This window comes from Sesamum indicum, linkage group LG5 (genome assembly GCF_000512975.1).
Source record: "Sesamum indicum cultivar Zhongzhi No. 13 linkage group LG5, S_indicum_v1.0, whole genome shotgun sequence".
In the NCBI taxonomy this organism is placed as follows: domain Eukaryota; kingdom Viridiplantae; phylum Streptophyta; class Magnoliopsida; order Lamiales; family Pedaliaceae; genus Sesamum; species Sesamum indicum.
The window spans coordinates 15743093-15756398 of NC_026149.1; the positions used below are offsets into that span (position 1 = coordinate 15743093).

Consider the following 13306-nt stretch of genomic DNA (forward strand, 5'->3'; position numbering starts at 1 on the left):
TCAGCAGGACATTTTCAGACTCAAGAACAAGATAGCAGGACATTACTAAATTTCCTGGTGAAGAAAATGTTTAACCACTTCTCTTTCCTTTCAATCTAATTTGAAAGGATGAAGCTTGCATCTTTAAAACTGAAAGTAGAAAATAAGAAGATTGAAGAAAGAAATCAAATTAGAAATAAAGATTATAACAATAAGAAAGTGGAGAGATGTTGTCAGCTATGAATTTAGGTGCCGATCAGTTGTGCTGGGTAACAATTTCATGGCATTTTACTGGTAGAAAATAATGCAAATATAATGTGAAAAAGCATCAGGCAGAAAATAATGCAAATAAAACTCTTGGAGCCAACTAACTGCCTTTTCGTTTGTTGTTAGAATGTGTTTAATATTTTAATTACGTCAAATTGTCTGAATACAAGAGAGTTGAATAATGCTTATAAAATAATCAAAAACCATTCAAATATTGTGCCTGATAAGTGGAATGATATAATACATTTCTGTTGTTGATATTCCCATATTTTTTTAAATATGATGTTTACTTTTGGATTTATTTATGATATTTTAGGTGCTTTCGTGAAAGAAAGAGCAAGTTGCAAGAAAAGATTTCAAGTACTAGAAAAGCCCAAAATATAGCAAAAAGCGTATCAATAATAACCTGTAATCCACAAATTATCAGATATTTAGCAGACAGAAGATCGAAGTCAGTTTAACCCGTGAGCCACGGGATATCAGAAATCCAATAGAGGATCGAATCAAGAATAACCCATGATCCACGGGTTATTAGACATGCGCTAGGCGGAAATGAAGAATCGCCAACATAATTGTTGAGTAAAAATATTATATGGAGTAGTTTATTACCTTGTAATTATGTTGAGAAGTTTGGTAGGATTAGAATTAGAAATGAAAGAGGCAAAGTTAGATTAAACATAGGAATCTCTTCTTCTCTTACCACATTTGGGGAATTGATATAAATAGGAGGAAGAGAAGAAGGCTGATGAGGTTCTTTTGGCTGGAGACAAAAGGTTGAAAATCACTGCACTCGGAGAAGAAGACGAGAAAATAAGTGGAGAAGTTGATCTGGCGCCAGAATGACAGACCGTTCACGCCCGACCTTCAACTCCATGAGTTTTTCAATATTCTTTCCTTTTGTATTCATCTAGTTAGGTCGAACTAATTTTATTTTTGCTAGGGCTTTTAGGAACCTAACTGTGACAATGTTTTAAATATTTTATCAAATTTATCTTCAGCTTTGTTTTTGTATATCCATGTGTTATTGTGCTTGTTTTTATAATTTGAGAGTCTGATCAACTTTTAAAATTTAATTAATTATGTTGATGCACTGAAAGAAAATTTGACATAGGTAATACATTGTGTGAATAGAACGATATGTAGACATACAGAGACGTGATTCATCTGGTTATACAAATTTTTTATAGATCTTAATGCATTATTGTCACGAGTTTTAGATTGGAGAAATCCACTATTTCTTTGATAATAATAGGTTTGATATAGCTTGAGAGAGTATATTGAATTAACTTGAGAAAAATCTTTGTGTATGAAAATATTATCTGCTAGACTAATTTGTTAATCCTGCATTCATTAGATCAATTAAGTGGACCAATAGCCTTAACATCTTTCTTACTCCTTAATTTCTCCAACACGTTCATTTAGCTTATTTTTGTTAATAATTATTTTTAGTAGTGGTAGTAGTAGTCTATAACCTGTTTTACGATCGTTGAGATAAGCATAGATTAGTTGTAATTTTGGTAATTATTTCATTTAAATTCTCGTAAGAATGAAGTTTATTATACAACTCGATAATTAGTGCATTTGCTAGTAACTTGCATATATTTTAGCAATCAAATTTTTGACGCCATTATCAGGGAATTGTGTGAATAAGAGAGAGTTGAATAATGCTTGTAAAATAATTAAAAACACTCACAAAATACTGCCCAAAACCAATAATTCCGACAAAAGCAATCTGCATAAAATATTAGAGTCTCATCTTTCACACTCCACTACAACTCACCTCATCTCTATTACATGTAATAGGTGTCAATTAGATTGACGATTTTGAAAATCATTCAAATAATTTTTATTTAGGCGATATTGTCTTGATGAATATAGTAAGTATTCATCTTTGATACATGTATCTGTTGTGCTTATCGAATTACATTAAATACTACTTTGACGTCACAACAAGATGTCAACAGACCACTAACCCATGTAGTTAGGTTGTACATTAGATGGTTTCTATAAAACCAACTTTTAAGGGTTGGTTTGAAATGTTCCAAGTCGAAGACCTCGAAACTAAGCATCGAGAGTTCTACTGAGATTTGCATTGTGTATTGTATTCATTAGATGAGTGTCGCGTTTTATCAGCGACAGACGTTGGACGTCTATGCAATTTCAGTAGTTTAGTTGATAAGTTGGTAAACTGACTGAGTTGACTCGCGGGGATCGTCATGTAGAAGCCTTAGAGGCTTGGTCGGTATGATTTGAGTCCTTGGCTTTGGTAGTACGGGAGTAGTCCTCAAACTTAAAGAATCACGACAGTCATGTGCATATGATAACTGTATCTTGGATCTGTGCGAGAGGTGATTGTATCACAGACATGATCATCATAAGCCTTGTCTAGTACAGTCGGAGTATGTAGGAAGGACTGTGAGTTCCAAGAGGAGGATATGTCCCCTATCTGTATATGACAGAGGTATTTCCTATTAACTCAGAGATGTGTTAACACTCCATAAACTGTGGCCACAATCGTTGATCGAATAGGAAAAGGAGGTTCCTATATCGAGAAACTTGGCGTAATGCGGTATCAAGTATTAAACATAGACGCTTAGTCCAGGATGAGAACAGACACCTAATTCCATGCCCTAGACTAAGGCTGGGAGATAGTAGATAGAAGGATCGTACCCGTATAAACACGAGAGCCTAAATGTTCATACGAGAATTCACCGAGTCTCTAGTGCCATGGACGGTTGCTAGACGACCACCCATAGTAATGGGCTTTCTTGATTAAACTTTAATCAAGAATTATTAATTAAATTAGATTTAATTAATAATAGTGTTAGACATTAGCCCAAGACTAGCTGAAAGCTGAACCTAAATAGTCACACACAAATCACCGAAAAGGAACAAAGAATTAATATGGAATTAATTCCACAAGTAATTGGATTACTTACAAAGAGAGATCCACTGGATGAAAAAAGGCACAAGAATAAATTAATAAGATTAATTTATATTGGGCTTGTCCTTATATCTTATGAAGTAATAAGGATAATTTGGTCTTATGTATTTTATTAGATTAAATACAAATTGTGCTCCATAAAATTATTTTTTTATTAAATTAGATTTAAATAAAAATTCATTGAGTTTGCATTTTCTTAAGCATAAAAATCAACCAAGCCCATTATTTTGAGCCCATGAAAAAATTTATGGAAGGAAATAAATGGCTAATAAATGGTATTTTTTGGAACGTGCAATTCTAACCATTTTGGGGAACTCTTTATTTTGAATAAAGAGAAATATACTTTGTAGATAATAAAATTGCATTTACAAATATTCTTAAGTATCAAACAAGGTTATATATATGTAATAGAATTATTTGAGAAATAATTATAATCACAATTACACAATAAAAAAATTCCCCGTCCTCTTCCTCTAGCAATCGGCCGCCCCCTCTCTTTCTTGCACAAGGTGCAATTTTTTCTCTCCTTCTCTTCTAGCAAAGAGAATGTAGAGATCCCGACTCCTGGTGTGGACGAATTAGATGGCTACTATGTTGAAGCCTCAAGTGAAGGATATTTCAAGCGAACGTGAAAAATGAAAGGTATCGTTTTTACTCTTGTATTTCCGATTTCATACTTTATACATTAGCCCCATGTCTATTTTTATTTTAGTACATTGAATATCCGAGAACTCCAAGGGTACACCCTTTAGATTAGTTTAATTCTTACGATTGTTTTTGTTATTGCACATTTTATTTTATCACTTCCGCCAACATATTTTCGGGTCATACTACACGATCCTTCAATCTGGTCGATGCCTCTAAAACCAAGAACACAACAATGTACACACTAATCTGAGTTGAACCACCCCACTCTTCACTTCATTAACTAACTGTTCTAAGAAACAACAACATTTTCAAGATTGGATCAGCTCATGGACAAACATTTTCAGAAAATTAAGGAAAGAAATTAATTAGAGAAAAATAATTAAAATTTGAACAATAAAAGAAGTAAAGGGGCTGCTATTGGTGCCAATTAGTTGCATATGGGATGAGCACAAAATACCAACATCTGACCTAAATTAGCTGATGTATATTAGTAAAAAATATTAACTTGTGAGGGTAAAAGAGTAATTTAACATTTATGGGTACACCTTAAACATATATACCTCACCACACCATATAATTTCCAACACCCCTATAAATACTAAAATACTAATTTTTTAATCTAAGTTACTATTCATTGACAAGACATCCCACTCTTGAAAATTACACATTTTGCGGCAATTGCATTTGACCGGGTGTGCAATTCCGTTGCGGTAAAATCCCGATTTAATCCTTTAGAAAAAAAACCTCGACTATATCATTGGCGCCGTCTGTGGGAAAAAAATTTACCTCAACGTTGAGCATGCAGACCAGGTCCCGAGCCCGTGACGTACACGATCTAGACGCAATCCCAGAAGCCCAAGCAAATGGAATAGAACAGAACCCCCCTGGCAAACAGTCAGTTCCTCAGGAGATAACCCCCCTAACGCACCAGCAGACACCCCTCAATGGGGGACTCCCCTCATCACATCAAAAATCTCCGGCCGTGCCCCCAACAGGAGTACTCCCCCCGGATGCTCCACCCCAAGAACCGATGATTCAGCTGACACAGGAGGCCTTACTAGCCTTGATTCGAGACGCATCTACACGAGCTGCGGCTCAAGCCGTGGCCTAATTTGTGGCGCAACAACCAGTGAACCCCCCCCTCCTTCCCCTTGCAGAAGTCGAGAACTATCCTCGGCTCCCGAGGAGGAGGAGCAGAGGCGAGAGGAAGTAAACAGCCGGATTTCCAGACCCAAAGTTGCACAAACTCAAGATCAGAATCTCCATAATTAAGAATCTCTCGCCCCCCCCCCCCACCAACTTGGGGAGCCGAGGATTCCCACTTGCCGTTGGGTGTGGCACCTCCAAGACGGATCCCATTTGCCTCCAACATTCGGGCAGAGGCGCTCCCAGCTCATCTCAAGGTGTCGAATCTGTCGGAGTATGATGGAAGGGGAGACCCACAAAAACACTTACACAAATTTTACGCCAAGATTGATTGGTACGATTTAAGTGACGCCGCTTACTGCAAGATCTTCCGCACTACGCTGTCAAAACGCGCATTAGCCTGGTTCAACCAACTGCCCGCTGGAACTATTTCTAGCCTTGAGCAATTGGTTCAACGCTTCTTGCACCACTTCTCTATGAACAAAAAAGTTCCGAAAACTGCCGCATCTCTATTCACCATTCGCCAAAGGGAGGGTGAAACTTTGAGAGACTACATCCACAGATTCGTGGACGCAGTGCACGAAGTTCTCCATGTTAATCATGAGTTGTTGGCTAGTATCATCCAACAGAACCTACTACCGGGAAGATTCAAGGAGTCCATAGCCGGCAAGCCCCCTAGCACTATGGAAGATTTGCTCGTGCGGTCCCTGAAATACATTCGGATTGAGGAGTCTAATACTTTAGATCCTTCCTTTAGCGGCAAAAGGAAAGGTCGGGAAGAGGAAAAGGAGCCGAAAAAGAAAGAGGAACGCAAGCACGTACCTCCGGCGGGGTTTGCTCACTACACCCCCTTGAACGCTCCTAGGAGGGAGATATTGATAGTGGCGGAACAGCAAGAGCTAATCAGTCAATGGCCGACAAAGATGAAAGATAACCCCAAGAGAGTCAATTCCGATAAGTATTGCCATTTTCACCAGGAGAGGGGACACACGACGGAGGAATGCCATCACCTGAAGAATGAGATAGAAAAATTGATCCAGCGGGGACACTTAAAGGAATATGTCAACCATTATCTACAAGGACGCCAGTTTGACCGTGGGCCGAATGTGCCAACTCCTCATGATGATAACTATCCCACCGCAGGAGTTATCCCGTGACCTAAAAAAGATCAACAAGCCACGAAGGAGTAACTCAGAGTTCATGTAGCGGAAAAATCATTTTTTGGCTATTCACTTGTAATAGGAGAAAACTCGAGTAGTAGCTCAACATATCTTTCTCCTCTTTTGATTTCTCCAAAAATATTGTACTTCGAATTTTAAGTAATGGAGTTAGTTTTTTTTGTTGTAGTCCCAACAAACGAGACGAATATAGACGTAGAGATCCTTGAAGTTTCACGAGGACCCTTGAGGCAAAATCATCATTGTCATATAGACAAAAGTCACCATTGTCCCGGGACCCCCTAAATGGAACTTTCATTGAGATCCTGGTCGATAATGTCGCCCCGAAAACTTTACATCCCTTTGAAGTTGATAAAAGACCGACTCCGGGACATTAAGTATCCTTTGAGGCAACATCCCCTTATCAAATTCTTGAGGCAATGCCTCGGCATAAAAATGTTGAACTCGGAAAATTTTGCCCCCCCCTTCCGAAGTTGGTAAAAATCTAACTCCGGGACATGAGCAAAAACATCCCTTGAGGCAACATCTGATGAATGCAAATCATAAAAGAACAAAACAACAACTTAGTGAGTGTAGTGACTACATCTATGAAAGTGGAGGACTATCGAGTTGCCTACCAAAATTTTCAACTTAATGGATGGTGAAAAAATCACCTCAAGAGGCTACGTCCTTGAAAAAAATTTGCATTGCTTCATCTTCTCCAAAGTCTTGGAGGGCTCTATCACCGCATGTAAGAATTATTTACAGGAGTCTCTCTTGGAGATGACGTCGAAATCCTCAAGACAAATGAAAAAATTTAGCGGAAGAGATGAATAAACTCTGAATAACTCCTACTAATAGAGAATGGGAACAAGCATTATCAAGAAATATTTGATGGTGTAGTCGTTGGAGTTTTCACTTTCCGCACTTTTGACCTGGGTTCGAAACCCAGGGGACGCAAAAATAAGCACCTCCTCTCAACACTTGAAAACTCAAGCCAAGCTTGAGGAGGGCTCGAGCTACATCACCTGGTGCGCCGCATCCCAGCTGGTGCACCAGCTTGAGGCACGAGCTGGGCTCGGGTGCACCAGGTGGTGCATCCCGCCGCCTCAGCCGTGCGCGCGCCCGCGCCAGCCCCAGCTTGAGGCAAATGCCTCGAGCTGGACGCGGGCGCGAGTGAACACGCACCCCGGCTGGTGGCTACGCACCCCACCCCCCGGCTGAGGTGCGCCAGCTCGAGCTGGGCTTGGGGTGCACCACTTAGTGAATCCGCAGCTCGAGCCGGGCACCAGACACTGTTGGCCAAGAATTCGCACACCCCTAGTGAATTGAAAAATAAGAAACGACTGCCCAACCATCCACTCCCATGTGTTAACTCAATTCCGAAAAGTGTTTACTTTCGGACGAAATATTACACCGGGTGTACATATTTCATCCGAGAGTGGGGGGCTATATGATGTATATTAGTAAAAAATATTAACTTGTGAGGGTAAAGAGTAATTTAACATGTATGAGCACACCTTAAACATATATACCTCACCACACCATATAATTTCCAACACCCCTATAAATACCAAAATACTAATTTTTTCATCTAAGTTACTATTCATTGACAAGACATCCCACTCTTGAAAATTGCACATTTTGCGGCAATTGCATTTGACCAGATGTGCAATTCCGTCGCGGGAAAATCTCAATTTAATCCTTTAAAAAAAAAACTTCGACCACATCATTAGCAAAAGTATAGATGGTACCTCTGTAAGAGGCGCCTACTGGGTTCGGGAAATGCTTCCTACGTAGCAAAGTGTATTGTGTTAATGGAGTTCCCTTTCGGTCAATTTATTGTCAAGACTACACTAAAGAAATCAAATTGTTCAAAAATGATAAAGTTTAAATGCTAACACAAACAATCTTATTAAGAAGGGTTAAATACACTTTTCACCCCTAAACTATGCATAAAGTGTATTAAAACTCCTAAATTGTAAAATGTAACAAAATATCCCCTCATAATATGGATCAATTTGTCTACGACGATAATGACCTTATTATTTTTACCCCTAAAATATATTTATTACAATGGTTCTCCTAAATATAATTTGAATTATTATAAAAAATTTATAAGCAATACACAAAATTTATATTTTTTATTATAAAATGTGGAATCCGTATAAACTCTTATATTTTTTTACATAATTTTTGCTTGTGTTGCTATATATATTAAACTTTTTTTATGAATAAATTATCAATATAATTTTAAAATATTACATCGAACATATATACATATATATACAATTAACATAAATTATTTATTTTGTAAAATATATTTGCATATATTTAGCTTATAAATATTTTTTTGTATTACATAATTTTAGAATAGTTTATAAATTTTAATATTATTTTAAAACAAAATTTGAGTAAAATTTTAAATTACGATAAATAGTTTTAGTGCAGATTTTTTAGTAAAACATATTTTAAAGAGTAAAATAAAAAGTATAGGGGTATATGAGAAGGGAATTTTTGTCCTATCAATACTAAACTATTTTGTTAGGGTGTTTCTATTACCTTCATACTTTGGGGGTGCAAATACGATAAAAAACATAGTTTTGGGTGAAAAATATACTTAACCCTATTAAAAATGACAAATTTTAAATGTACAAAGTTCAATTAAAGAGAGAGGCTTGAATTTTTCATCTTCAGCCGATCATCAGTATACATAATTTATGTATAGAATCAGATTCTAGCATATTGGTATCACAGTTGATGATCCATTAGTCGAGTGCTCAAATACGAAATATTCTAGCAAGTGATACATGTCTATGCCCTATGATGTGGTTGAGATTTTTATGAAAGGATAAAATTGAAAATTTTACCTATGACACAATCGTGCGTCAGGTGAAAATATGATTTTTGAAGGAGGATTTTTAGTAAGAAAGTGCTCACTATGAATGAATAGTGGTTGGATTAGAAAAATAATACTTTTGGTATTTATAGTAGTGTTGAAAGTTATATGTGTGGTGGGTTGTATTTGTTTAACATGTGTCTCATATATATAAAATTATTTTTTTACCATTGGAGGTTAATATTTTTTACCAACATACATCAATCTAGAATCTAGAATATCATGTAGAATTGAGGGTCATACATTTGACATTCTTTCACTCTTCAACCATAACGTGAGGCTTCTTTGGATATCTTCAGCACTCCTATGATGTAAAAGGAATAGAAAATCATAGTTATTTATGAGATTTAGCAAATAAAAATTTAAAATGACAAGGTCGCTTTACAGTGTTACAGGGACAATCTCTGTGCGTATGAATATCCACTTTTTTGGTTTTCTTTTATAGTAAAAGTGTTCATAAAACACATACACGGGTAACTTATATTTTTATTCCCATAAGTGGACCTGTTTTCAATTTCGGTCCAACACGTAAATGTGCAAATTGGCCTGAGTGTAGGACCAAAATTGGAAACAAGTCTACTTATGGGACCAAAAATATAATTTACCCTTATTTTGATTGTATTGACTGACGGAGAGAGTAACTGTCGTTATCAATTGGACAAAAATCCCTCAATGGTCCTCAAATTAAAAACAAAAAGACACATATGGGACTCAATGTGCAAATTGACCTAAGTGTGGAACTAAAAATTAGAAACAGGTCCACTTATACGACAAAAAATATAAGTTGCCCACACAAATACCCAGAAAAAGGTAGTTGTGCTGCCACCCAAAGTCATGTTATGAGAAACTGCAAAATCCCATATCAGTTTATATCATGGAATTACAATCCTCATACAACAATTTGGGAAAAAAGTAATTGAATAGTGAAAACTATATTTGGTATATGATATCTGGAATTGGAGTGAATTGGGGGAAAACTGCATGTTAACCCCATGTGAAGATAATGTGCAAAATACCCGCTGTAAAAAAGAATATCAAACTACTTCGCTGTGTGTATATATATAATTATAATTATGTATATATATATACATTACATTTTAAATTAATATTTGCATAAATAAATATTAGGTAAACTGCAACTTTAAATGTAGATCTTTGATTTGAATTAAGTAAGATCTAATGCATTCAGTTATTAGTTAAATTTGGACCTTCGATTCAAATCAAATCCAACGATTCATAAATAATATTATAACTAAAAATTAAAAAAAAATTAGAAAAAAACGTGTGCAGCACACAAGTCACATGAGGGTTCTAAATTGCTCTATTTTACTAACACGGGAAGATAGATTGATATTCTTCTTTCCAGTAATTTCTTTATTTTTAATATCACAGTGGTACAATTTGCATTAAACTCGAGAAATTGGAGTCAGTTATTTCTTTCTCTTTTCAATTTCCACCAATAAAATATTACACAAAGTCAAATAAAACCCATTTAAATTGAATCACAAAAACACTAAATACAAAGCCGAAGAAAACCCATTTGAATTGAATCACACACAAAGCCAAAGAAAATCCTACGAATTGAATCACACAAAAAGAATTTAACCCATTTAAATTTAAATATACAAAATTTTAACCGACTTGAGGTGGACACGAAGAAGGGAGAAGGTACGGCCAATGGCGGGGTTGTTCAGAAGTAATTAAGATCGACATCAACAATTTGAATATATTGGGATAGTGTAAATTAGTTTGAGGAAACAAACTAATCGTGCGGGAACGTGATTGAAAATGTGTGGAAGTTGTGTTGGTAACCGTGAGAATTTGAGTGAAATCAGAAGGGGAAAAAAACGGGGGGAAAATATTCAAATAGAAGTCTATGATAAATAAAATACCATATAATTTTCTTTGTTATTTAAAACGGTGCACATTGACCCCTGGTGCATTTAAACATTATTACAAATATGACCCAATACCATATTAAAAGGCCCATTAGGAAGAAGCCCACACCCGACCCACTTGGATGGTCCATCTACCCGACTCATATTTTTGACCCGATTCGCTTTCTACTACTTAATCCCTAAACGTAGCTGACTACTCATTTCCCTCTCCTCTCTCAACACTGGGCCGACTCCTCTCTCCCTTCTCTTCTCCATATCTCTATGATTCTCTACTCCATTTCTCATCAGAATTAATGGTGGCCTTCCTTAGCCAATACAATGGCTTTAGGAAAGTCACTAAGACTTTCCTCCTTTTGTTGTCCGTTCGTCCCTTTAAAAGGGGTTCTTCCCCTTTAATTATGAGATACGAAAAATCCACAAATCTCTTCTTCTATCTTACTTCTGTGTGAAGCTTACTGTGTCTCTGTGACCGAGATTTGTGAGGTTAGTTTTGGTGATCTGTTCACCGTGGTGTTCCTAAGGTAGTGGTGGCAACCGTGGGTTGATTGGAAGTGAGTAACAGGGGCTTCGTGACCAAGTACTCCTGGATCTGGCAGATCTGAGCCTATCTTCAATATATATTGAGCTTGTTACATTTCTGATTCCATTCTATTTTTTCTTTTTGATATTTGTAATATTGATTGTATTTAAGGAGCTTCGTACTCCACACCGCTATAATAGTTAGATAGGGTTCTCTGAAATACAAGGTTACCACTCTACAGTGATATTAGAGCCTCGTCTATGAAGTCCGGTGATCCTAGTGGTGGTAACATTTTCTGAACTCCTCCTATTTCTTTTCGCAATTTTTTTATTCCGTTGATACTATTGCTATTTCTTTTAGCCGCGGTAAATCCCCCTAAACTCCCACTTGGCCGGTCCCTTGAGGACGTCGGATATCTGGTCGGGACTTAGGCTGGAAGTCTCGGTCTGTTGATCACTTGATATTTCTGTTGATATTCACATCTTATGTGATTTGTTCACCTCATATCTGTGTGACTTAACCATATTTCTGTCATTTGAAATTTGTGAATATTAACTGTGTTATTATTGATATCTTTATGATATCGGAAATCTACTGAAAATTATTGTTTTTGGGTGTGACAATTGCTGAAAAATTGCTGTTGTTTTTTTGGTACAATTAGTTGCTGAAATTACTGTTTTTCACTACTTTAGATGTTGTTTTGCTGCTGAATTTTTCACTGTCATTTGGCCGAGAATATCTGTGATATTTCTGGAATTTCTTTTGATATAGTTTTAGCCATTTTTCGTGCCTTTGTTTTGTGTCTATTTTTGGGGCAAAATCTGTTTTAATCCTGTCGAAATACTGCTGCATTTTTGTTTGAAAATTCTGTGATATATTATTGTTATTGGCATATTCCCCAATCTAGTTATTACCTACTGATTTTTTTAAAATCTGCGCTTATAAAATTTTTAAAACCAATTGTGATTTTCTCAAAAACCGATTTCTAAAATTCTTTTAAATGGCCGGTTATAATCTTCAACCTTTCGATGGTAAAAGTGATTTTTCGATCTGGCAACAGAAAATGAAAGGGATTTTGATCCAACAAAAAGTTTTCAAGGCTATAGATGACAAATATTCTGATACATTTCTAAAGAAAAAATATTGAAAAATTATGAGTGTGCGTATTCTTCGATTATATTGAATTTGTCTAATTCTGTGGTTAGAAAAGTTGGTAAACAAAACTCCGCTAAAGATCTTTGGAAAAGATTAGAAGATTTATACATAGAAACTTCTTTGCCTACTAAACACTTTTTGCTTGAAAAGTTCTTTAGGTATAAATTGGATTTTTACCTAGATGATTTCACTAAATTGATACAAGACATTAAATTGACAGGCGATAAAATCATTGATGAGTATCGTCTCATTGTCTTATTGAATGTTATTCCTGATTCCTACTCTGAGGTCAAGGCTACTACAAAATATGGTAGGGATAGTGTTAACCTAGAAACGGTTGTTAATGGATTAAAAAGCAAGGAAATGGGCCTAAGGACTAATAAACCAACCCAAAACCAACATGAGGTCAATTTTGTAAGAGGTAGGTCTAAGTTTAGAAATTCTGGATCTAGGTCTAATAACCGAAGCAAGAGTAAAAACTGGAGTTCTAGTAGGAGTAAGTCTAGACCTAGAGATAACCACTATAGAGAAGACAAGACTAGAGAACGACGCTGCTATAATTGTGGATTAAAGGGTCATTATATAAAAAATTGTAGAAAGCCTAAAAAGAGATAATAGAGAAAGACAATCCGATGAAAGAGAACATGCTAATAATGTCTCGGAAGAAAATGGTGAAGTCTTTGTGGTATGTGA

At 36.2% G+C, this 13306-nt stretch overlaps 1 protein-coding gene across 1 annotated transcript; it reads left to right on the forward strand.

Moving 5' to 3' along the window:
• On the forward strand, nt 5461-6141 carry LOC105162785. The gene has a single exon (XM_011080906.1). It carries the CDS (start codon nt 5461-5463, stop codon nt 6139-6141), a length of 681 nt encoding a protein of 226 aa, XP_011079208.1.